Source organism: Callospermophilus lateralis, chromosome 2 (genome assembly GCF_048772815.1).
Source record: "Callospermophilus lateralis isolate mCalLat2 chromosome 2, mCalLat2.hap1, whole genome shotgun sequence".
In the NCBI taxonomy this organism is placed as follows: domain Eukaryota; kingdom Metazoa; phylum Chordata; class Mammalia; order Rodentia; family Sciuridae; genus Callospermophilus; species Callospermophilus lateralis.
Genome location: NC_135306.1, coordinates 209,173,633 through 209,197,555, shown reverse-complemented (window position 1 = coordinate 209,197,555; position 23,923 = coordinate 209,173,633). Strand labels below are relative to the sequence as shown.

Here is a 23,923-nt window from a genome sequence, read left to right as displayed (position 1 = left end):
TGGTGTCTCCACACCATGGAGGGAAAAAAAAAATCACTCAAGCCACTATATCCAGAAGCACCCATGACACAATGTCACAGTGGGGGAAAAGCCAGAGGTGGCAAATGCCAGCAGACTGAATCCACATCTATTTAAAATGGGGTGCAAGGCAGGGGAGTTGAAGTAAGAAAAACAAACCTTTGCTGCATGCAGCAGTACCTTTAGCATAGAGAAACTGCCCAGCTATACATGTGCATAAGCAAGTACTGGGCAAACATCGGGGTGGTGACCAGAGGCACCTGGCAGCGTGGATGGGAGTCTTGGAACAACATGGCCCAGGGAAAAGGAACACGGAGGGAGGTTCCTGGTCACAGGGCTGGCTAGCTCAGAACAGCCTCGCAGGGCTTTCCAGCTGGGTTCTAAGGAATGGACTCTCTCTCACCCACAGTCAAGAGTTCCAACCAGGCCAGGCCCTGCCCATTTCCAAAAGACCAAACTATAGATGGCTACCAAAACTAACACACATTTTAAAAAAGCATAATGCTATAAGATAAACCTACTTGTGTTGTGAGTGTGAAATCAGGCTGATGTGCATGGGGTGTGGCCCAGGGGCAGGGCGTCTGCCTAACAGGTCATCTGGGTCCCACCCCCAGCACCACAAAAGGAAAACACTGTCATGTTGCACTGCACTTGGCGGCGGGTATTCCACGAGGTCTCCCCCCACACCCTCAGCTTTCCAGTGACTAGGGACACAGGTGTATGGCACCCCTGCTGACCCCCGCTTTCTCTGGACCATGACCTTCACTGGGGTGTGACTGCTCCTAGCTCATCCAATCCTTTATTCCAACACAGTGCCTCAGAGACACTGAAAGGCGCTGTGCCTCACTCGCCACAGGGACCCAAGTGCCCAACCTGAGGGGGAAGAAGCACCTGTTGCTAGGAGCGCTGTTCTCTGGAAAAAGCTTTACTGCTGATTTAAAACCACCAAATCAGGGGCTGGGGTTGTGGCTCAGAGGTAGAGTGCTCGCCTAGCATGCATGAGGCACTCACTCGGTTCAATCCTCAGCACCACACAAAAATAAAGAAAGATATTTGTCCACCTATAACTAAAAAAAAAAAAAAAAAGCCCATGGAAACATTGTTTCTTACAGAACACACAATCCACTCATTTTTTCCCAAAACCTTACAGCCAACTTTTCGTCCTCTTCATTTTCACTGTGCCACTCGGACTCTGCGTCTGTCGGCTCCACATCACCAGTGATGAATTCTCTCCTCTGTGTGAAGACAAAACCCCTTAGAACCTGAGGCGACTCGCAAACTCCAGAGCCAGAAGAATGTCTGCACCACGTCTCCCAGACGAGGGTCCCCACACCCCAGGCAGAGGCCGCCCCCCAGCACTGCCCACCTTGTCGAACAGAGGCTGGTACAGGGCTGCGTACTTCCTCTCCAGGTCGTGCACCTCCTCGTAGAACTTGGCCTCTATGTGTGCACACCTCACCTGGAGCTGCTTCAGCGCGTTGATTCTCCTCTTGACGGCCCTGGGCAAGCTAGGAGAGGGAGTGGGGAGCCTTCTCAGCCTCAGCACAGCAACCTCGCTAGGCACGGAACTCACCCCCTGCTACCGACAAGAGATCCCAAAGCCATTAAGAGAAGCACACAATGGCCAAGAGAGAAGAAGCAGAAAAGATAATTCACAAAAGAAAACTGTCCCACAGGAAGGTTCGACCTCATGAAAAACCCCAAACATGTACATCTGGAAGAAGTTTTCCTTTGCAAAATTAGTGGTTAACACAACACCACCCCTAGGTTTGAGGAGGCCGAGGGCACGAAAGCCTGCAGACTCATCTTTCTTAGGGGCTGATGGGAACTCAGAACATGTTCACTGATGCAATAATCATACCACTAAGAACTCATCCTAAGGAAAAAACCAGATATTCACCTAGGACAGTGCAGGCAACATCACTATTGTGACATCTAACAAACTGGGCGTGGTGGTGCACCTTTAATCCCAGCTACCCCCGGGGCTGAGCCAGGAGGACTGAAAGTTTGAGGTCAGCCCTCGCAATGTAGTGAGGCCCTTAACAACTCAGTGAGTCTCAAAATAAAAAGGGCCAGGTGTGGTGGCACACGCCTGTAATCCCAGAGGCTTAGGAGGAAATAACCAAAGATAGGAGGATCACGAGTTCAAAGCCAGACTCAGCAATGGCGAGGTGCTAAGTACTCAGTGAGACCCTATATCTAAATACATAAAATACAAAACAGGGCCGGGGATGGGGCTCAGTGGTAGAGCCCCTGGGCCAGCCACATGAAGGACTTCTAAGCAAAACCCCAAACAGAAAACTGGCACAAGAGGACCTGATCAGGACTCAGAATGGCCTAGGTCATGCTGTCCAGAACTATCTGGTACCACATGCAGGTCCTTGTGAATTCACCAACAGGGCAAGCTCTTCTTTCAACCCGATTAACTAAGAACTTTAATATTTATTTTTTTAGTTTTAGGTGGATATAATATCTTTATTTTATATTTACGTGGTGCCAAGGATTGAACCCAGTGCCTCATGCGTGCCAGGTGAGCGCTCTACCTCTGAGCCACAGCCCCAGCCCTAGGGAAGAGCTTTTTGCCTGTTTTGTTCTAGGTCCTTTTTTGTTGCTGTTGTTTTCTTGTTTTACGTTTGTATGAAGTAGCCCTATAAATTAATAAAAGCTTTTTCTGGACCCAGGACAATCATTTATTTAAAGTAAAGTGCTTAGTCACAACTGAGAGGAACAGAGCAGTTCCCGAACCGGGTCTTCCAGTGTCAGCCAGCACTGGAGGAAGCACATTCGCATCTTCAGGCACCAGGCCAGTGTGGAACCAATTCTGTGCCCAGAGAACCTTGTCCCCAGGCCTGCAACTCCTGTCAGGGAATGAAAGACACTTGCTTGCTCAGTTTCCACAGTCAGAGAGCTGGACGGCATGCCCACTCAGGTCTATCTCCAATTCTGTCTCTAAGAAACACCCTGGGAAAACCTTGACCACTACCCATGAGGCTCTTGGATCAATACCCTATCAAAAACCAAGCCAGATCAACCTAAACCAAACCAAGCCTTACCCACCAAGTAATCCCCAGAGAACCCTCCAAATGGACAAAGCAAACCCCAGTGTCCCCTCCATTACAGCACTGGGGGCACCAATGAGACCTAAGTAGGAGCTGATATACAGGATGGGACATCCTGTGAGGTTCAAACCCTGGCCTGATGGGAGGCTAACTGCTTGCAGAAGGCAGACAGGGAGGGCTTCTTATCACTCACACTGTGCAACACAAGCAGCCACAGGCTTGGTGGGGAAAGCCAGACAACATTCTGCTGCCAGTGATGGTTGAAGTTCTCCACACCGCCACAGGGTGGCACTGCGCACTTCCTAGCAGACAACTCCACCTGCACCCATGAGTGTCCAACCACAGGGTAGGACACCCATCTTTGGACCTGGCTCTTCTAGGCCAGGTTTGCACTCTTATCCCCATTCTGAGGCAGTGGAAAAGGTCTCTTCAACTCCATCCTGTGGCTTGAAGTCTTACCAGTAGCGTACTTACGTTTCGATGTAGCTGGAAGGAGTGTGAGAGACGCTGTCAAGTCGCTCCTGCAGAGCTGCCAGGACTTGTGGGTTCTGCATCACCTGATCTGTGAGCTTTTCTATCAAGAGTCAGAAAAAGACCAAAAGTATTTAAAACACACCCACACAAAACAGCCAAGGACAGAAATCTCCTATGCAGATTGACTTAGTTTTGTGAAGCTACTAATTTCTAAACATAGCAAGTGACTTCCTAAAAACACATTCTGAAAAGTCAGACTTTTCCTTGGCAGTGCTAGGGCCTTCCTCATGCCAGGTAGATGCTCTACTACTCAGCTGCACCCAACTCTTGTTTTAAGACGGGGTCTTGCTAAGTTGCTCAGGCTGACCCCAAATTTGTGATCCTCCTGCCTCAGCCTCTAGAATTTCTGGGATTACGGATGTACCACTATGCCCAGCTAGTTAAACTTTATTTTAGGAGCACACAATATTCTTTGTGTGGCCAGGGATGCCCTGAGGTGTCTGATTCTTTGCTGTAGATATGCCACACCCTCACGATTGTCAAGCTCAGTCTATCTCTGGTTACCTGGCAGCCTCCCCAAGTCCCACAGTGGTGTCCAGAAGCCAAGACCAGGGATGTGACACAAATAAAACAGGACCCATCCACATGTGCTCTGCTCACCTAGCTGAGGAAAGGAGTGTGACCTGTGTCTAGGCAGTGTGCCTGCCAGCGTCCTCTGACCTGCTGCTCCCCTCCCCCCAGGCCCTTCTGCTCTCACCCCTACCCTCCACAGAACACTGCCCACCACCCTGCTCCCTGACATCTCCCACAGTCCCACACTGCACCACTGGTATTCACAAGCCCAAATTCCCAGAATCAAACAATACCCACAGGGTGGAAAGTGTCCTTCACTCAGCTCTGACCACAGAGTGGGATTAATACCGGGCTTATGGCATCAGACTGCAGGACTTGGTGAATAATTTCCCTCTTAACACAATAAAGAAATCCCTCCTGTACTTGAGGAGGTATACACCTGGGAGCACTCATGCTGACATACATGAAATATATATCACGGAACGCAGACAAGTCAAACACACCAACCAACTACTCTATTTAAATATTTAGTTGTTATCGTTGTTATCAAGGGGCAAAAACCCAGGGGCAATTAACCACTGAGCCATATCCCCAGCTCTCTTTGTTTTTTACTTTGAGACAGGGTCTTACTGAATTGTTTAGGGTCTTCCTATGTTTCTGAGGCTGACCTCAAACTCGTCTCAGCCTTCCAAGCTGTTGGGATTACAGGTGTGTCACCACTCAATTTTAATGCAACCACTAACATGAAACATTGTTCATGTATACTTAATGTAATTTTGCATACAGAAAACTGTACATGCATAATCTGTCAAACACTGCACATATATAAAAACACATCTCCTGGGGCTGGGGTTGTGGCTCAGTGGTAGAACGTTTGCATAGCACGTGTGAGGCCCTGGGTTTGATAAACAGCACCATAAAAATAGATAAAATACAGGTACTGTGTCCAACTACAACTAAAAAAGTATCTCTAGATGTGTCATCTGAAATGGACTAGAAACGACGACTCTGAATATATATTTTCTGGTTTCTAGGTTATCTTTCCCCACTAAAAGGAACTGGGCTCCTTGGATAAATGGTGATTCCTGGTCTGCGGGGACAAGGAAAGCTCAAGGTAAAATGGGACATCACATTGTGCTGCAAGACCAGAGGTGCTTCAAAACGCAGGGGACTTCAAGAGGACAGCTGGAAGAGACCCACTGGCTAGATGGGACAACCTCATACCAAGGGAAGGGCAGCACATGACAGCAGCCTGAGCCGACAGCACAGCACAGGGAAGGGGGCTCTTCCGTCCACGGGGTGCAGGGGCAGGACAGGAAAAGCACCCTTTGACAGCCTCCAGTCATTCCAATCCAGCAAGACCGTCAGCGGGAGTGACGATCAGGAGGAGGGGTGAGTGCAGGCAAGCTCTAAGGACCACGATGACAGAAGTCAACAGGGTCCCCAGCAGAGGCCAGGCTGGCACCACACGGCTCCTGACCTGATGTACTGCACCACATCATCTCTGGGTGGCTCTCGTCAACAGGCTCACCCTGGACCGCATCAGGACAGAACCAGATGGGGCACGCTACAGGACAAGTGTGGGCCACAGCATGCTGGGTGCCAGCCACAGGGAGGTGATGCCAGAGCAGAGATGCAACCCAGTGCCAATTTGACTCTCCAGCAGGTCCCAGACATGGTGTGGGGCAAGAGCAACTGCTGGAAGTATAGGAAAACACATATGCCACAGACCCTGGATGATGGCACTGGGTGGGCGCCTAGCTTCTTGGTTGTGGTAACAGCACCATGTCTCTAAGTGTACATTCCAGATTTTAGGAATCACATTAAATTACTAGGAAAACAGGAGATATCCACAATTTGCTTTTGGACAGTGAAAGGTGGATCTGGATATGTAAGATTTTTTAATGGGAAAGTTATCACACCTGTGAAGTTATGGATACAATGACACATGGAATTTGCTTCACAATAAGCAGGGTAAGGAAAGGCAGGGTACAGATGTGTATCTGAAGCCCACCTAAGTGAGGGCAGGTAAGCAGAGGGCGCTGTGCTATGGTTTACTTGTGTAGAGTCTGAATTTCCTATTGCATGGTCACTTCTAAACCAGGTATGGATGTTCATCTCGTACTGATGTTTCTAACCCTTCCACCCCACACTGGTGTTAGTACAGTACATATTCCAGAGGAAGAGGTTGCCCACCTGCAGGCGAGCCCTCCAACTGCGTTTCAGGTGCAGCTGACTGAGCTGGGCCACCTGCATTCTTGGCAGCTTCCCCTGAATCTGGAGGTACACCATCTGAAAAACTGAAACAGTGTGTTTAAAAAGTATCACCATCAAGAAAGTTGCAAAAACAAGCCACAGGAATAAGTTTTCCTCTCATTTTTTCCAACACATTAGGCAGTGTTTGCAGCCACAGAACCAGGGAACATGACAGGGAATGTGCTGCGTCCCATCACCCCAGGGACTTACCTGTCCTGAAGGAAACGCCCACCACTCAGCATCCTTCTCCCACCCACAGAGTTCCAACCTGCAGCCCTCACTTGGGCTTCTTAGTTGTTGTTTCTACAACAACTGTTGTTTCTTCCACAACTGTTGTTTCTTCCCTTAAAAATCTGCTCCCAGCCCTCAAAACCCAACCAACCCTACCAACTTTGTCCTGTCTGTCCTCTGTTCATGCCACCCAGCAGAGCAGCCCTGCCCCTGTGGGACACAGTCCCCTCAGTGCTCTGAAAGCCAGCAGACTCTCTAAAACAATGCAGCTCTATGGGAAGAGAGCCAAGACCCTTCACGGACATGCCTTCCTCAAGGAAGGCAGAAACACACAGCCCAAACCCACCCTGAGCAACCTACAACCTCTCCCTTGACCACTGTCTGAGGCATTTCTTCACCTGCTCAGATCCATGAGAAGCAAATCAGCCATCAGCTACAGAGTGAGTGCATTCACATGTTATTCTAGAACTGAATGACACCCACCCTGGCTCTTGCTCACTGACCTTGCTTTAAATTCTGATGAACAACGTCCATTCAGGCTTACCTGTTATCTGCCATCTGAATGCTCTTATTCCTACAAATCAAAGAGAGTCACAATTACACTCACAAACAAAAACATCTGTTCAGTGTGCTCTTCCACACTGTTTATGGGATGGAGATGCACTACGAGGGCCAGGGGGACTTTCTAGGAGTGCAGTGGTAGAGCACTTGCCTAGCATGTGCAAGGCCCTGAGTTTAACCTCTAGCACTGCGGGGAAGAAAAAAAAAAAAAAGTGCATTTCAACAGGTTCAGTGGCACATGCCTGTAATCCCAGTGGATTGGGAGGCTGAGGCAGAAGGATCACAAGTTCAGAGTCAGACTCAGCAACTTAGGCTCTAAGCAACTCAGCAAGACCTTGTCTCAAAATTAAAAAAAAAACAAACAAACAAAAAAAAACTTTAAAGGGGCTAGGGATGTAGCTCAGTGGTTAAGCACCCCTGGTTCAATTCCCAGTACTAGAAAAAAAAAATGTGCATTTCATTATATGAAATTTTTACTCATAAAATGTCTCTTACTGGCACTAAAAAAACCAAGCTTCTTGATAAGAACAATTAATCCTAATTTACAATAGGAACGTCTGAGTGAACACACCATGACAATATAATAATGCTAGTCCAGTTATTTCAGACCTATTCAAAGCGTTTGCTGGTGTTTACACTAGCTCTCAAATTAATGCACAGCACGATGTTCTAATTTCATCTGCTAGTTCTGCACCTCTGACTTCTACACTGAAGATGCCCTGCTAGGTAACATTATGTACTGCCTAGCCTGCTCGAGGTCCTGGGTTCCATTCCAACACCACGAGCAAAACAAAAACAACAAAAAACACACTCAGAATCTCACTTTCACAGGATGTTTAATATGACTATCTCTAGATGGAAGAACTGAACAAAGTTTTACCCATGAATATTAAAAGATGGGTCATAAGATGCTTTCTTAGAAATCACATTATAAATAGAAGAACTTAATATTGAAAAAGCTGCAAAGCCCAATTTTCACAAGTTCAAGCCAATATATAAATGCACTGCCTGAAAGGGCCCTGAATGTGTACTAAACCTGAACAAAGCTCCTCAAGTGTGATGGAGGGGACCCTGCATGCCTGAACTGCTCCAGCTGAAACCTGGCCCATCTCCTTCCCAGGATGCACAGAAAGCCAAACCACTCACTCACAAGCTTTTGGAAAAGACAGCAGCAAGAAACTTCTGTACTCATGACAAACAGCTCCAATTAGAATATACGACCTACAACTGTTTTGCATTTAACTCAACTGCACTTTTAAATTAGATTTTTACTGTTTGAAAAAACATAAAAATACTATAGATTATATTGTTTTTTAAAAAAATTACTTATTAAGGTAAATTAATAAGAAAAAAAATGCAACAAACCCCAGGGTGGTTGGTCACACCACACCATCACCATAGCAGTAGCCAGGTCTAGCCCCACCTCAGTGTGACTGGAACATCCTTTATGGGCCCCTGGCCTTCTGCAGAGCTCCAGTTCATTCTACATGGGATCCCAACTCCTACCCTCTAGCCGGGCCAACCTCACCCTTCTATCTCAGTGCATGCTCCTCTGCTGGACCTGCTGCAATCACAAGATTCCCAAGGTGACAGTTCACCTTTTCTCACATTATACATGCAAGGAGTGACACAGACCAATCTTCATAATTGCGTTTGATGCCAAACGTCTGAGTGAACACACCATTTGCCAGTTGTTACATACCGAGGTGAAGTTTTTCTATGAGATTTTACACACACACACACACACACCTATACTGGAGATGGAACCTAGGCCTCACACATGCTAGGTGAGCACTCTACCACTGAGCACAACCCCAGCCCCATGACATACTTTTGGTAATGGTCCCTGTGAGCATCTCTGCGTAATAGGCTCTCCACCACAGTTATTCTTAATTTATACGGCAATAACAGGATTGCTGTGGTAGTATTTCTGGGTTGGAGTATGAAGGGATCCTGACCCTGCCAAGCTGCCTACACACTGACACCACTTACACTCGGGCCACAGTGCCTAACATGCACCCAGCGGTCCCTCCCTCAATTACACTAACTGCCAAAGGGAGCCAGCTGTCCTGGAAGCACCGACCACTGCCAGTCTCATGAACAGACGCCTCTTCGCCAACCCAGCAATGCTGCCCAGTAAGGCCACGCCTTCCATTTCCAACAGGCGTGGACCAGCGAAGGGCTGCCAAGCGTTCTACACTCACATAAGTTCTACCAAGGAGGGACCCCCTCAGTTTAAGTGAGGAAGCTGAGGATGGAAAAGACAAAAGGCCTAGCCCAAGGTCACAGGCTGGCACGATGTGGATCTAGGACTCCAAACTAGATCCTTCCATCCTTCCCCATGATGCTGAACAATTCACCTGGGCTACAATTGCCTAACCTAACCAATTCACATTTGAGCTTCTATGCGCTCAATTAAAAGCTCTACCACAATCAGGGTCAGTCGGATTCCTGCTGTTCTCCTAAGAACTTCCCAAGAAGTTCACTGTGTCTAGAAAGGTGAGAACATTCCTTTTCTACCCTGTTCATCAGCTAGTACCAGGACGCGTGCCCAAGAGGTACACAGGATACACAGACACTCCAGCAGACACGGGAAGGCCCCCCTCCAGCCTGGCAGACTCCACCAACTCGCACCTTTACCACTGTACTTGGCAATATCATGAAAAGGCTTGCAAAGCCTGACATGCTTCCCTCTCAACAGCAACAAAGTGCCACATCAAGGACAGAAAAACAGGCCAATGCACTTAAACGATGGAAAAGAAAATAATTCTGAATGACTAAAAACCAACAAACTGATCCAGAACTCGAGGCCTAGGACAAAGCAGACCCAAGGAGCAAGCAGTGTGGTTCTGCGTCCCCTCCCTCCCTCCCTCCCCACTCCCCAGCTGCAGCACTCACGGGCGAGAGGGGGCACCCCTGGGCCCTGGGCCTCTGCATTTATGCCCCCAATACACATGGACTGTTTCACCTGCTGTCTGCTGTGGGACCACCAAATCAAGTGACTAAACACTGCTCCCTTGACATAGGAGGACAATGACATTTATAAAGAAGCTGGACTTCACTTAGATTCCATCACCAGGAATTATTTTGTTATAAAGATCCATCAAATTTGGAGATTTGAGGGAAAACAAAAGACCCATTTGCTTTAATGTTGGAATGCCAAGTTTAATGTTGGTTTCAAGAAGCCACAGTGCTAAGCCCTATCAGGGAGGAGGACCCCCATCTTTAAAAGGCACCAGAAGACTACCTACAGTGGGGGACTGTGTCTGAATGTGGTGGTGTGTATGTCCACAGGCCTATATGGAATCGAGCCACTCAGAACACGGGGGTGGGTGGTGGGTGGGGGGGGCTGAGGCAATGCTCATGCGCATTAGCAGAATTTAGCCATTCCACATTCGGTACCAATTTCAAAACATCATATTTGTTTGCTAATCAAAAAGAAATAAAGCAATCAAGTTAGACTGCAGAAGGGACAGCAGGTAGAACAGATTTTCAAAAGAATGCGGCTGTTCCCTCCCAGTGCCAACAGTCTGCTTTTACTGATCAAGACACCACAGTGATCTTTTTTTATGTGTGTATGTGGCAGTGCTTGGGGACTGCACTCTACCACTCAGCCGTACCCCCTCCTGCAACACTACTACTTACGAATTAATTTCCTTTTATCTCAAATTAAAGTTTTCACAGGAAAACATTTGAACTTTTACAGAAAACTATACAACACTGAACTATAATTTTTACCTGAAAACAGTCGATAGTCAGAATAACAATGTAATTTCACATTGGGTTCCTTTGAAAGACAAAGGCATGAGCCTTAGAGTGTGGTCACACTTCATAAAACCTCAGTCTGAACAGTTTCTACCTATCATTCTACCTATCACCAAAGAGATTCAAAGGTTCCCAGTGCCTGCCCGCTAGATAACTGATCAATCAGCAATAGTGGTTAAATAAACCCTAGAGCATGTGACCAGCCTTGGTTCAGGTCCAACTCTCCAAGAGCATTGGCTCACACTGTAGCTTAGGACTATGTTGGAGGGACAGAGGAACCATCCATGCCAAGAAAGAATCAGGACCCCCCACAGAACATCCCAACACCTACCTACAAGCCTGGTCAGTGCGAGCCCCAGCAGTCCAGATCTCATTTCACTGCCCCCGTCCACAGCTCCGTTCCCAAGCCATCACCATTCCCTAGCATCTTAAGTTAACTAGGTTGTTAGTTAAATGTCAGCAGACAAGTTAACAAGTAATTAAACAGCCAGGTAATCTGTGTAAATTTCCAAACTATGGGAGAATGCAAACCAATATGCCCTTCATTAACAAAATGGGGGAGGGAGAGCCAGATCCTAACGCACACAGGTGCTTTTGAAAGTATGCTGAAACTAAATCCAACTGCATTTAATTATCTAATTTATACATACCTCCTTTATCTTCTGACATACATATGTGGTAGTGAATAATAAGATGATTTTTTTTTCAGTTCATAGATACAGCTGAGCAAGGTGGCACATGCCTGTAATCTCAGCTACTCAGGAGCATCACAAGTTCGAGATCATGTGGGCAACTTAGAAGTCTGTCCCAGAATAAAAACCAATAATGCTGGGGGAGTAACTGGTGGTAGAGCACTTGTCTAGCATTATGGTGCCCTGGGTTCAATCCCCAGTACTGCAAAGTCAACAAACCAACCAGACACACGTTACAGGTAAACCAAGACTGGCAAGTAGGGTATTGCTGAAGCTAAGTGATGGGTATAGGATCACTATTGTTTTTTAAAAGTATGAAACTTTTTATTATAGTGTTTAGAAATAATGACTAAGCAGTACATTTGTCATCCTACAAAGAACAAATTCCATGAAGACTGGGACACTATCCTGCTCAATGCAGCAGTTCCAGGGCCCAGCACAGGATCTGGCATGAGAGATGGCCAGGAAATTGCTGTCTAATAAATCCACTGCTGTTGAGTGACAGCTGCCTATTACCAGCATACAGCATGGCACCAGAGACCCTGTGCACACTTCAGCCTGTCCCAAGCACCTTTCTCAGGACATAGAACAGACATTCCCCTGGTCATACCTGCTTACAAAATTTACTGAAATAACCACCAAACACTCCATTTTTACTGAGGCAGTGGTCTTCCGTGCTACACTCCTTTTTCTATGTGTTTCTTGGAAATTCACGAGAATCTGATGTTCAAAAGTTTTCTCAATCCAATACTTAAAAGATCTTGGCATCCTCGTCAGTAAGCCATTTCCTCTCCATCCTATTTCAAATTACAACCACCCAAGACTCCACTCTTATCTTTTTCTCAAAAGCACCTCCAACCATGTAACTTGCTTGTCTGTCTCCCACTGCAGACATGAGAGCAGGGTCTTAGACCCTGTGTTATTCAGTGGAGACCCCAATACCTAGAACTGTGCTTGGTACTCATGAGAAAACAAATACATAAGATACATCCAGGTGCAGTGGTGCACACCTGTAATCCCAGAGGCTTGGGAGGCTGAGACAGGAGGATCCAGAGTCCAAAGCCAGCCCCAGCAACTGCAAGGTGCTAAGCAATTCAATGAGACCCTGTCTCTAAATAAAATACAAAATAGGGCTGGGGATATGGCTCAGTGGTTGAGTGCCCCTCAGTTCAATCCTTGGCACCAAAAAAAAAAAAAAAAAAAAAAAAAAAAAAAGTAGATACGAATCACTGAAAGTCACCTCAAAATAACTGAGTAAACAAGTGCTAACGTAAGTATATGCTTATAAAACTTGAACAGAAGGTACAGAACTATCTTTCTCCTGCAACTATTAAATAGAAACTATCTTGCCTTGTTTTTGAATAGTTTTTTCTTTTCCCTCTGGACATGGGTGGACAGCACATTTTAAGAGGTGGCAGAGTACATTTTACATAGATTAAGAATTTAAGGCTACATAGAGCAGTCAAGATGAAGAGTAAAATTCACAGTGATTTTTTTGTAGTTACAATAGTACAAAGCTGTAATGTCCCTCCTTTTACTAAACACAAAATTTAAAATTTAATACAGACAAAGCAAAAGCAACAGGACTTTCCCTGAAGCAGGCAGGGTAGAAAACAACTGTCAGGTGAGAACAAATCTATGCCATCACAAACTTTTTCTTAAATCATCCTAACAGGTCTGGGGGTTAGTGGTAGAGCGCTCGCCTAGTGTGTGAGGCACTGGGTGTGAGCCTCAGCACCACATAAACAAAAATTTCTCCACTAGCTACCCATCAATAAGGGTCTCCCACTTATTACATATGCCCCCCAAAGACAAACCCCATGACTTGTTCAGGGAGGCTCCCAATTTGCTAACAATCATGAGGCCCATGCAAAGTAAGCAGAGACCGGAAGAGAGCAGTTTCCTGCCATTCCACATCAGCTACTTCCTATCACTGCAGTGGTACAAGAGTCAAACTAAGATGGGCCTTCTATTCTGGGTGCCTAAAACACACTTGTCTTAAACAAAAACCAAGGATTCCTTGGCTAGCAAACTCTCAGCAAGCTCAAGGTCCTAATTGGAATGACTGGATCCCAGCAACACCCAATCTTCCCACTTCACATAGCTGATGATCTGAGGCCATAGGGAGTGTAGTCCTGAGAACTGAATGAGAAGCACTTTAACACTGAGCTACACCTCCAGCCTTTTGTTTTGTTTAAAGACAGGGTCTCACTAAATTGCCCAGACCAGTCTCAAACTTGTGATCCTCCTGCCTCAGCTTCCAGAGTCGCTGGGACTACAGGCCTGCTGCATGTGCCACCAAGCCTGCTGGCCTTGGGATTCTTTGGCAAAAATTTTGGAAGCACAACATAAACTTATCAAAACAGGTTTAAAATTGCAAACAACCAAAAAACAAAACAAAAAGCCCCTCTGAACTTCACTGTGCTTACACATTCATATTTGAGATTACCTCCTCCTAATGCTAGACCATCAACTGCTCAAAAGAAGATGTAAGATTTCAATCCTAGACTACTAAAAATAAAAACCCTGATAAGCTAACGGATTTTCCCCCACTTGGAGAAAAGGGTCTCGCTATGTTGCCCAGGCAGATCTCAAACTTGTGGGCTCAAGCTATCCTCCCACCTCAGCCTCCTGAGTAGCTGAGGACACAGGCATGCACCACCATGTCCAGCTTAGTGGAAATAAATTTTAAGATTCACCTACAAACTCAGACTGTAAAGTGGCAAACAATCTCATCTCAAAGAACTTAAGTCTCTATAGAAGTATGAAATGCTTCACACAGGTAAACTCCTCCAGCTCACTGTCTAACTGGCCAAGTCACAAAGCCATGATGTCTTGTAAGGTGGGAGGGAAACATCTCAGAACCTACATATTCTTAACCAACAAGTCAACCTGCACAAGTATGGAACGGAAGAGTGTCACTAGAGATGGGGAAGAGCAAGAGAAAGTGGGACAGAAAAATATTAAGAGGGACTTTTAGGGAGTGGGAAGGGTGCTGGGGGTGGGAGAGAGTAGATCAGTGGATGTGCACAATGGATGTATAGAAGTATCACAGGGAATACACCAATCTGTACAACGTGCAGTGACTGTAACAAAATAAGTAAAACGTATGCATTCTTTCTTAGAATTCAGTTGACCAAGTTTATCAAACCTGAAAATGATAAAACTGGCTACTGTTAAGAATTTGGCCAATTCCTCCAATTACTATTCCACATTCTTTCTGAAAAAATACAGGATTCTAATACAACAAAATGAAAAAAAACTGGTTTTTACATGCAATGATATATGGACACAGACAACAGCAGACATTCTGAACCAATGATACTGCTCAGACTGGGGAAAAAACAGACTGCCTAATAAGTTATCCGAGACAGCAGTAAAGTGTGCATAAAATCACACGGTGAGTAGAGGCCTTGAAATTCAGGCGAAAGTGTCCCTGTGGAAATTTGGGAAGGTTATAATTCCTACACCTACCTAATCTATAGATTGATCTCTCTCATAAACAAGTGGGTTTTTAACAGCTTTACGGACCAAAAATCTGCAGTCTTGGTCCCCCCCACCACAGCACTATGTCGGATTCTGGACTTCCAGATTAGGGAAGCTCTTCCGGCAAATCCGTGCAAATATTCCAAAATCGGAAAAACTCCAAGACCCGCAGCAACACCTCTGGCCCCAGCGTTTCAGGTAGGGGGCACTCGCAAACCGTGACGCGGCGGGTTCACCGCCCCAGGCGACCCGGCAGCCCCAGCACAGCCGCGGCAGGAGGCCGGGCTCCGCGCGCTCTGGCCGCCGCGGCAGCGCGCGCACCCGGCCACGGGAGCCGCCGGGCGCCCCGGCTGAGCCGCCGGGCAGGCGCAGAGGTGGGGCCGCCGCTCGCGCCGCCCGGCCCGGACCCACGGACGGCTCGCGCCGCCCGAGCGCGTCCCGCCCCGGCCCCGGCCCGCCGCCCGGCCCCGGAAGCCCAGCCCCGCGCCGCCCGAGCCTGCGCGGCGCCGGCGCGGGGCGCGGGCCGCACGTGCGCGCGGGCGGCGGCCGCGGCGCGAACAAAGCGCGGCTGACCTTCACCGGGCGGGGCGGCGGGCGCCGCGAGGAGGAGCGCGGGAAGCCGTCCGCCCCGCCGCCGCCCGCCCTCCGCGCGTCGCCCCGAGCTGCGCCGCCACCCCGACCTCCCGGCCGCCCCGCCGCCCGCCGTTACCCGCAGGCGCCGCGCGCCCGCACCTCGCCTCCTGCGGCAGTGACGGCCGTGCCTTCGTTCGCTCCGGGCTGCGCCGCCGTGGCCGCCAACAACGCCGCCTCCCGTTGGCCGCGCCGCCTGGCTCCGCCCTCAGCGAGCAAGGCGGGCTACGATTGGGCGAGCGCAGCGCAAGTCAACTGGGCCTCGGCGCCGCGCGCGGGGACCAATCAGAGGGTGATGAGAGGCAGGGGCTCCGCGCAGCGCTCAGGCCCGCGAGCCGTATGCAAATCGGGTGTGTGACGTCGGTTAGCCCCGCGTCCTGAGCGCTCTCCCGCCGCCGCTCAGCACGTGGCGGCTGGCGGCCGCGCAGCTGTAGACTGGTTTCCAGCTCAGCCGCAGTAGCGTCCGCACTCAAGTGCGTTGCGATGCTCGGCTGTGTCCCCAGGTCTTTAATACTTCCCGAGCGGCTCTTCAAAACTTCCATTTCTCCTGGCGCGATGGCGCACGCTTGTCAACCCAGCGGTTCCGGAGGCTGAGGCAGGAGGAACGAAAGTTTGAGGCCAGTCTCACCAACTTAACGAGACCCTGTCTCAAAAAATAAAAAGGACTGGGGATGTGTCCCAGTGATTAAGCGCCCCTGGTTTCAATCCCTGGTAACAACAAAACTTCCCTTTTCTTTGGGTGATGGTGCTTCTGAAACTACACATGTACACACACATAAATCCTATCCCCGCACCAGGTTATCACTGTGCTACGAGTTTATAGCGGAGGACGGGGAGATTTAAAACCATCTGCAGACTCCTGGCAGGGGGTGAAGGGCACGGGTTGCTGCAAACCCCCGCGGGGCCGGAAAACCAAGGCGAGCCCCCTGCAGGAGCTGGGTGTCCACCCGGGCTGAGTGCCGCCTGGATTCCTTAGTGCGCCTTAACTGCCGTCCCACTTTTCCATAATGACCATGCAGTGCTCTTGGCGACAGCGGGAAAGGAAGCACAGACCGACCACGAAGGAAAAGAACCTGGAGCCTGCTCCAGTTTGAGGCTCCCCTACTCCACGGTCTCAGGTGCGCCTGCCTTCATTGGTTCTGGCCCTGCCTGGATGGGGGGGTTGGTGTGGGAGGCACCAGGTGGGGGAGCCTCCCAGCTGAACCCTTGGGAGACCTGATGGAGGCAGGATGGGTGGTGGCGGCGGTGGTGGTTCTTTCCCCAGGGTCACTTCTGTGATGTGGTCACTGGTTTCCTCTGGCCACCACAAGAAAGTACCACAAACCGGTGAATGAAACAACAGGCATGTCAGTCCTCTGGTTCTGGAGGTCAGGAAGCTGAAATCAAGGTGTGACGCAGCTGTGCTCCCACCAGGACACTGGGTGAGGGACCTTCCTTGCCCCTGGAAACTCCTGGGGCTCCAGGCATCCTTGATTGTAACCCTGCCACTCCCGTCTCCTCTGTCTTCATATGGCCTACCGGAAGTGTCTCTTCTTTATGAGGATGCCAGTCACCAATCAAGATGTACCCTAGGGATTCCATCTCAGTGTTCACACCTACAAAGAACCTACTGCCAAATGTCACAAGCCAAGACCTATGACTTGAATGTAGCCTTGGGAAGCCACCGTGCAGCCCACCATCACAGAGCGGGGGCACTGTGCCAGTCACCTCTGCCACTGGGCTGTGTAGAAGGTAGCAAGGGTTAAAGGGCAGGGATTCCTGCTGTACAGATTCTAGCTGGGTGACCCTGGCAAGTGCCTTGCCCGTCTCCCGTCTCTGAAGTGTAGTACCTGCTTCACACGGGCACAGGCACTGAGTGAGCAGCCAGCTCGATGCGGCATCTGCCGTCATCACCACCCCCTTCACTCGGGTAGTAGGACACCTTTGGGACGGGAGAGGAAGCAGACCCCCCAGGCTCAGCCTGCCCTGAGCTTTGGGGTGCATCTAGTCCCACACAGGCCCCGGGCTCAGTGAACACGTGTGGCAGCTGGGAGCAGCTGCTTGCTGAGCCCAGGGCTGAACCCGATGCTCTGAGGGGCTAAAAGACTACCTCTTGGGTCTGCCTGGGGCTGGGACGTTGGACCCAGGAATACACCTGCCCGTGCCTGGAGATGTGCACCCTCCAGGTGGGCCCCATGGGTTTGAAAAGCAGGCCATGAATGTCACACGTTCTTTCTGCTCCCATCTTCCCTCATCAGCACCCTCCAGTCACTTGGGTATTGAGGATGGTCACCTCCCTTTTATCTCCATCAGGCACTGCTGCCTGCCTCCTTCACTTGTCTCCACCACTAGAAAAGAGCAGTGTCAGCAGGCTTCCAGGGGTAAGGCTGACGGGGCTGAGAGCTGAGGACCTACGGAGTGACCAGCTGGGCTTGGCATGTGGAGCCTGCCCGGCCAGCTGCATACTGTGTTCTGGGATCTGTAGATAGCTCAGGGTGGCTCAGGTCCCTCCAGATAGTGTGGGGGAGCCCACAAGGGAGGTGTCCCCCATATGACAGGGCTTGGGGGAGGGGCAGGTGATACCTGGGTGAGGCTGCAACTAGGGAATTGTGGGCAATGTGTAGGTGGCCCAGGGGGCCCGTTCCTCTTGCATTCTCTCAGGTCTGTGCATGGTGGGTCTGGGACCCCCAGCAGAAATGGGAGTGACCCCGAGAAGGGGGTTCTTTGCAACCTGGAAAATGCCGTGTGTTCTGAAATTAGGTGACAATCATTACTTGCCTGCACAGTGACCGCATGATCTGTTCTCCATTTTAGTCCTGGATGAATTTTTGATAAGTATTTTTATTTTTATTTTTATTTTTTGGTACTGGGGATTGAACCCAGGGGCACTTAAACACTGAGCCACATCCCCAGCCCTTTTTTATATTTTATTTAGAGACAGTCTTGCTGAGTTGCTTAGGGCCTTGCTGAGTTGCTGAGGCTGGCTCTGAATATCTCATGATCCTCCAGCCTCAGCCCCTGGGATTACAGGTGGGTGCCACTGCACCACCTCTATATTTCATTTCTTCATTTATCTATTTAGTGGGCACCAGGGATTGAACTCAGAGGCACTCGACCACTGAACCACATCCCCAGTCCTATTTTGTATTTTATTCACAGACAGGGTCTTGCCGAGTTGCTTAGTGACTCGGTTTATGTTGAGGCTGGCTTTGAACTTGCGACCCTCCTGAGCCGCTGGGATTACAGGCGTGCACCACTGCACCTGGCATATTTTTAATAGACACACAGTAATAATGGGTGTTGATGGGGTCCCGTGTGGCATTTCCATGCCGGGGGCAATGTGTACTGACCAGGTCGGGGTCACTGGCCTGCCCACCACCAGTTCTGTGGGCGGGAGCGTGAAGACCCTCTGTGCCAGCTGTCAGGAAGTGCTCCGTTGCCGCCAGCCAGTTCCTCCGCTGTGCCGTGGCACGTTAGAAGTCAGTCCTCCTGCCCAGCTGCACCCCGAGCCCGTGTGCCTCCTCCCCAGCCACCCTCCCCCACCCTTCTCGGGCTCTGTGGCCACCGCCTCACTGGCTGCTTTGGGACCCGTGCTTTAGCTTCTGTTTCCGTGTTCGAGGGCCCTCCGTGCTGCTCCCACGATGTCCCCAGCAGCACTGTGCCAGGGCTCTCTTTTCTCCACATCCTCAACTGTGCCTGTTGTGTTTTGTCTTTGATTGTCGCCATCGGATGGGGGCGAGGACAACTCGCGGTGCTCTTGATGTGCCTTTCCCTGTGCCAGCGTTTTCCAGGCACTTTTCTTATCTCATTTGGCTCTTGGGTGGATTTATTTCCATAAAGCACTAAGTCGTTTCTCTGCTACAGAGAACAGTGACTTATGAGACTGGTGTCTATTTCCTGTGGCTGCTGCAAAGTACCACAAACCAGGGGGCTTGAAGCCACAGTGGTCCCTTCTCTCAGCTCTGGGGGCTGGGAGTCACAATCCAGGCCTCAGCAAGGCTGGGCTCCTCCCAAGGCTCCAGGCAGGACCACAGCCTGTGTGCCCCTCTTACCCAAAGCCAGTCACACTGGATTTAGGGCCCCCAACTCTAAGATGACCTTACCTTCACCCATCTAACTAACACGTGCAGACCAGGTCCAGGATGAACATGAACATGAACACGGGGACCCTACTCAACTCAGTACAATGTCCTGAGAATCTGGTGCTTCTCTTGTGTCAGTGGCCATTCTCAGGGGACATGCCTCAGTGGGGCTGCAAATTTCTGGACATTCCATATTGAATGCTCAGAGCTGCTAGGCTGAGATTGAGGCCTGGCCCACTGCTGTGGGAGGGGACAGGTCTCTTGCTGACCACCCTCACTGAGAGCCCCTGCTCTGCCATCCACAGGGGCCAGACACCCGCAGTGGCCGCTGCTCTGGCCCCAGAGGACAGTGTGGTCCGGGCATTTTGGACCCGTGTCTGAAGATCTCAGGAGCCGGCTAAGGTTTTCCACTTCAAACCCAACACCCAGAACCTGGGAACCAGCCGTCTCCCTGAAGTCCCTGGTCCTTCCTGGAGACGCTGGATCGGGGCATGCTCACTTCTGCTCCTGGGCCCTCAGGCTCCAGGCTCTGGTGGTGCTAGAACAAGGCCCTTGCATAGAGCCCAGTCATGCTGGACTCGGGGGACAGAAGCCTGCCTGGCTAGCCACTGTCCACTCAGCCCAGGCCCCTTTCACCTGGAGGGTCCCTGTTCTTCCTGAACTAAGCCACACTCCTGTCCTAGCCCTCCATCTCAGCTGTGCTCCAGCTGTGGGTACCCAGAGAGTCTGCCACCCCTGCCCTGTCCCCTAGTCTCCCATGAGCTCTGTCCCTGCCACCTGCTGCTCACATTAGCACTGCCCACCAGTAACACTGACATGAGGGCAGGAGAGGGGTGGGTCTTGGTTTAAAATCCCCAGATGCTGTTTAAGTGAAGTGGCTGGGGAGCCCTGGTATCAGACTCCCAAGGTGGCCCAGGGGCTCCTTGGCACTGAGAGTCTCTCACCAGCTGTGGCCGTCAGCAGCCCTTTTCCTCTTGGGTCCTGCCACCCGGAGCTCAGGGAACCTGGCCTGTGCTGTGCTCCTGGACTCCCTGCCCTTGCAGGTGGTCCCCGAGGCGGACTGAGCTCTGGAGGCAGACCGGCACCTGGAAAAGCAGGCAGCATCTGGCTAGCTGCGCCAAGTCGCCTGGGCCTGTGGTGGTAGTAGGCAGCATCTCTGTTCCCATCCATGGGGGTGCCTAAATGCCAGAGCATTGCAGGGAAGGACACTGGAGGCATGTGAGGGCACAAAGAGCCTATTTCTCCGTCAGGTTGGACGTTGTCTCCTTCATGTGATCTTTTCTTTTTGTGGTGCTGGGGATGGAACCCGGGCCTTGAGCAGGCTGGGCAAGCTACACCCCAGCCCCTTTGGCATCTGTGAAGTGACTTGTGCCTTTCTCCCTAGAACCCACAAGTCACCTGTGGGAGGACACTTTGCCACGGTGCGTTATGCAGCCCCTGGAACTCTCCCAGGGGTCTCAGCAACTCCATCAAGACCAGAAAGGGTCGCCCTTCTACCAGCGGGCAACACTGGGCAAGTCTTCCCTTTAGCTGGGGCCATCTGGTGGCCTGGGACAGTCCCATGGAAGGAGGAAGAATGCCTGATGCAGTCACTTATGCACAACAGGTTTGTAGAAGCAGGGCTGTCACAAGGGCTGCTCCAGGAGTGACAGTACTCTTTGGCTGTTTTTGAGGGAGAGCAGAGGCTCCTGGATTCCAGCTATCACACTCTCCACTGCCCCAACTGTCCCAGACATGCCAAGGGGAGCTCCCGGGGAAGCTGTAGATAGAGTGCCGGGGTCCCGTGAGCCCTGAGGCCGCACTGTGCAGGGCCAGAGCATGCCAGGTGAGTACCAGGCACCCATGCTGGCAGTGGGTGGCTTCCCATGAGGCCAGCACATGGGCAGAGCTGCCTAACTGCCACCACAAGGACACACCACTGTCCCACCGAGGTGCCCTCCTGCTGTCCCCTGCAGCCACCCCCACCATCCCCATAGCTAGGTTTGAGAACAGTACCTACATGGGTGGCATGTGACCTCTGAGATGAGCTTTCCCCTTAGTGTGATTCCTAGACACAGCCAGCAGTTCATGCCACTGGCTTGCCCATATTCTTTTGCTGTGACTCCATCAGTCATTAGAAGTGTCCTTCTTTGGGCACAAAGAGTCCAGGCTTCCCACTTCTGTACTGGCGGATTCTGAAGGAGGTGGCAGCATCTAGAGCCCCTCGGAGCCCAGGCACTCACTGCTCCAAGGAGTCGCCTTCCCGTCTAGAGCCAGGAGACACTCTGCGGCTCACACTGTTGGTCAGGTCATATTGCTTTGTCCAGTTCATACGCAACAGCACAGGGACTAAACTTGTTTTTTTAAGTTTGTATTTCATCTCTTACATTAAAATCCTGGTTGCTGACATCAGTGTTATTTGCTCTGTCTCAGCATAGTTTGGAAACACCATACCAATGTTACTAGAGGCAGAACTACCATGTCACGCTGGACTGCTGTGCACCCCTGGCCTGGGCAGGCCCCCACCGAGGTGACTAGCAGAGGCCGGTCTCTGAGCCGAGCTGATCAGTTTCCAGCAGCCATGGTTTGGATCTGAATGTCCTCCAAAGGCCCAGGTGTAAAGGCCTGGTCTCCAGCCCATGGTGCTGTTGGGAGGTAGGGGGTCCAACTGGAGGGAGGTAGGGTTATGGGGTTGATCCTGAAGGGGAGACTGGGAGCCCTGCTCTTCCTCTCTCTCTGCTTCTGGCTTCACAGAGAGCGGCTCTGCTCCACCTCGTGCTCCCTGCTGTGAAGTTCCCTGCCCACCACAGGACCAAGCCGGCCACAGTGGCAGACAGCACACTGGGAAATAGCTGCCGTGGTTTCCTGGTCCCCCCAGATTCCTTCAAAACCTGTCCTGCTCCTCCCCAGGGACGTGGGTAGCTCTTTGTGATGGTCTCCACTAGGAAGATGCCATGGCCTCTGGAGTTAGGACCCTCCAGCTCTTCTCTCTGGACACAGCCTCCAAAGTCGCTGGGAGAGACCACAGCAATGAGAGGTGCCCAGCAGCCCCAGCCCAGGGCCAGGTGAACCTCAGATGAGCTGCCTGACTGCCAGGAACTGCCTGCCAAGCCCCTGGCCAGTGTAGCTGATGGCTATGGTTCTCGGCCACCAGGTTCTGGGGTGTCTGTTATGTAGCAATAGCTAACTGGGACAGGCTGCTTAATGCTGTCTGGGGGACTTTTTTTTTTTAAATATAAAATACCAATAAAGTTTGGGCTAGGGATATAGCTCAGTTGGTAGAGTGCTTGCCTTGCACACACAAGGCCCTGGGCTTAATCCTCAGCATCACACACACACACACACACACAAAAGACCGACAAAGTCAGCCTGTACAGACAGTCCGCCAGCTCTGGGCCGAGGTCCTACACGGACAGGGCTGCACCAGCCTCACACAGTCTCATGCTGCCACATTTCACACCTTGTGGGGGCCTTCAGGGCAGCTTCCTACAGGCAGAACCAAACCATAGGGACAGGGTACGTCCACCACTGGGCATTGCCACACCCCCCAAGTGTGTGGTCTCCTACCAACACCAAAGCCTGCCCTCAGTCCAGTCGGAGCCGGCCCACACCAGCCTTCACAGGCACAGGGAGCTTCTGTCCCTGGTACAACACTCCACCAAGGCCGGCTGGGCACATCTGAGGGCAGGCGCTGACTCTCAGCTGGAGGGAGCACCTGTGGGGAGCTGGTGGGGAGGACACGCCCCGGTGTGGAGACTCCTATCTCGCCCGCCAGCCCTGCAGACCCGGGCTGCTGTCAGCCGTGGCAGGCCTGGCAGCTGGCCAGGGCCCACCCGCAGCCACTGGCCTGCTGCTCTAGGAAACCTGCAGTGTGCGTGTCCATCAGAGCAGAGGCAGACTGAGCGGTCTTTGTCTGTGGCCCAGCGGGATCCGCCAGGCTGAGCCGGTCTTTTTCCTACTCAAATACCTCCAAATGCACCCACACAACAGGGATTAGCCGGGCTGCTGGCATGTGGGGAAATTCCTCCGCTGGCTCCACTGACCAAGCGCTTAAGTCCCAACCTGCTGACCATGCGGCCCGGCTGCCAGCTCCAGCAGGAGCTGAGTGGAGGTCGGCGGCAGAGAGGGCGGCAGGGCC

General features: G+C 51.0%; 1 protein-coding gene across 5 annotated transcripts in view; it reads right to left on the bottom strand.

Annotated features, from left to right (window-relative positions):
* Nap1l4 (nucleosome assembly protein 1 like 4) overlaps positions 1-15,936 on the bottom strand; it is a 32,795-nt gene extending 16,859 nt beyond the window's left edge. For 2 of the 5 annotated variants that reach the window (XM_076847763.2, XM_076847766.2), the window contains exons 1-6: positions 15,848-15,935; positions 7,156-7,185; positions 6,321-6,424; positions 3,552-3,651; positions 1,385-1,526; positions 1,167-1,253 (exon numbers count right to left, since the gene is read on the bottom strand). In XM_076847763.2, the coding sequence (XP_076703878.1) occupies positions 1,167-1,253; positions 1,385-1,526; positions 3,552-3,651; positions 6,321-6,424; positions 7,156-7,169 (447 nt within the window). In that variant the 5' untranslated portion in view covers positions 7,170-7,185; positions 15,848-15,935. Of the gene's footprint in view, positions 1-1,166; positions 1,254-1,384; positions 1,527-3,551; positions 3,652-6,320; positions 6,425-7,155; positions 7,186-15,103; positions 15,126-15,824 lie in introns of those variants that run through there. The other 3 variants (XM_076847767.2, XM_076847764.2, XM_076847765.2) reach the window with 3 other exon arrangements.
* Positions 15,937-23,923: the final 7,987 nt, after the last annotated feature.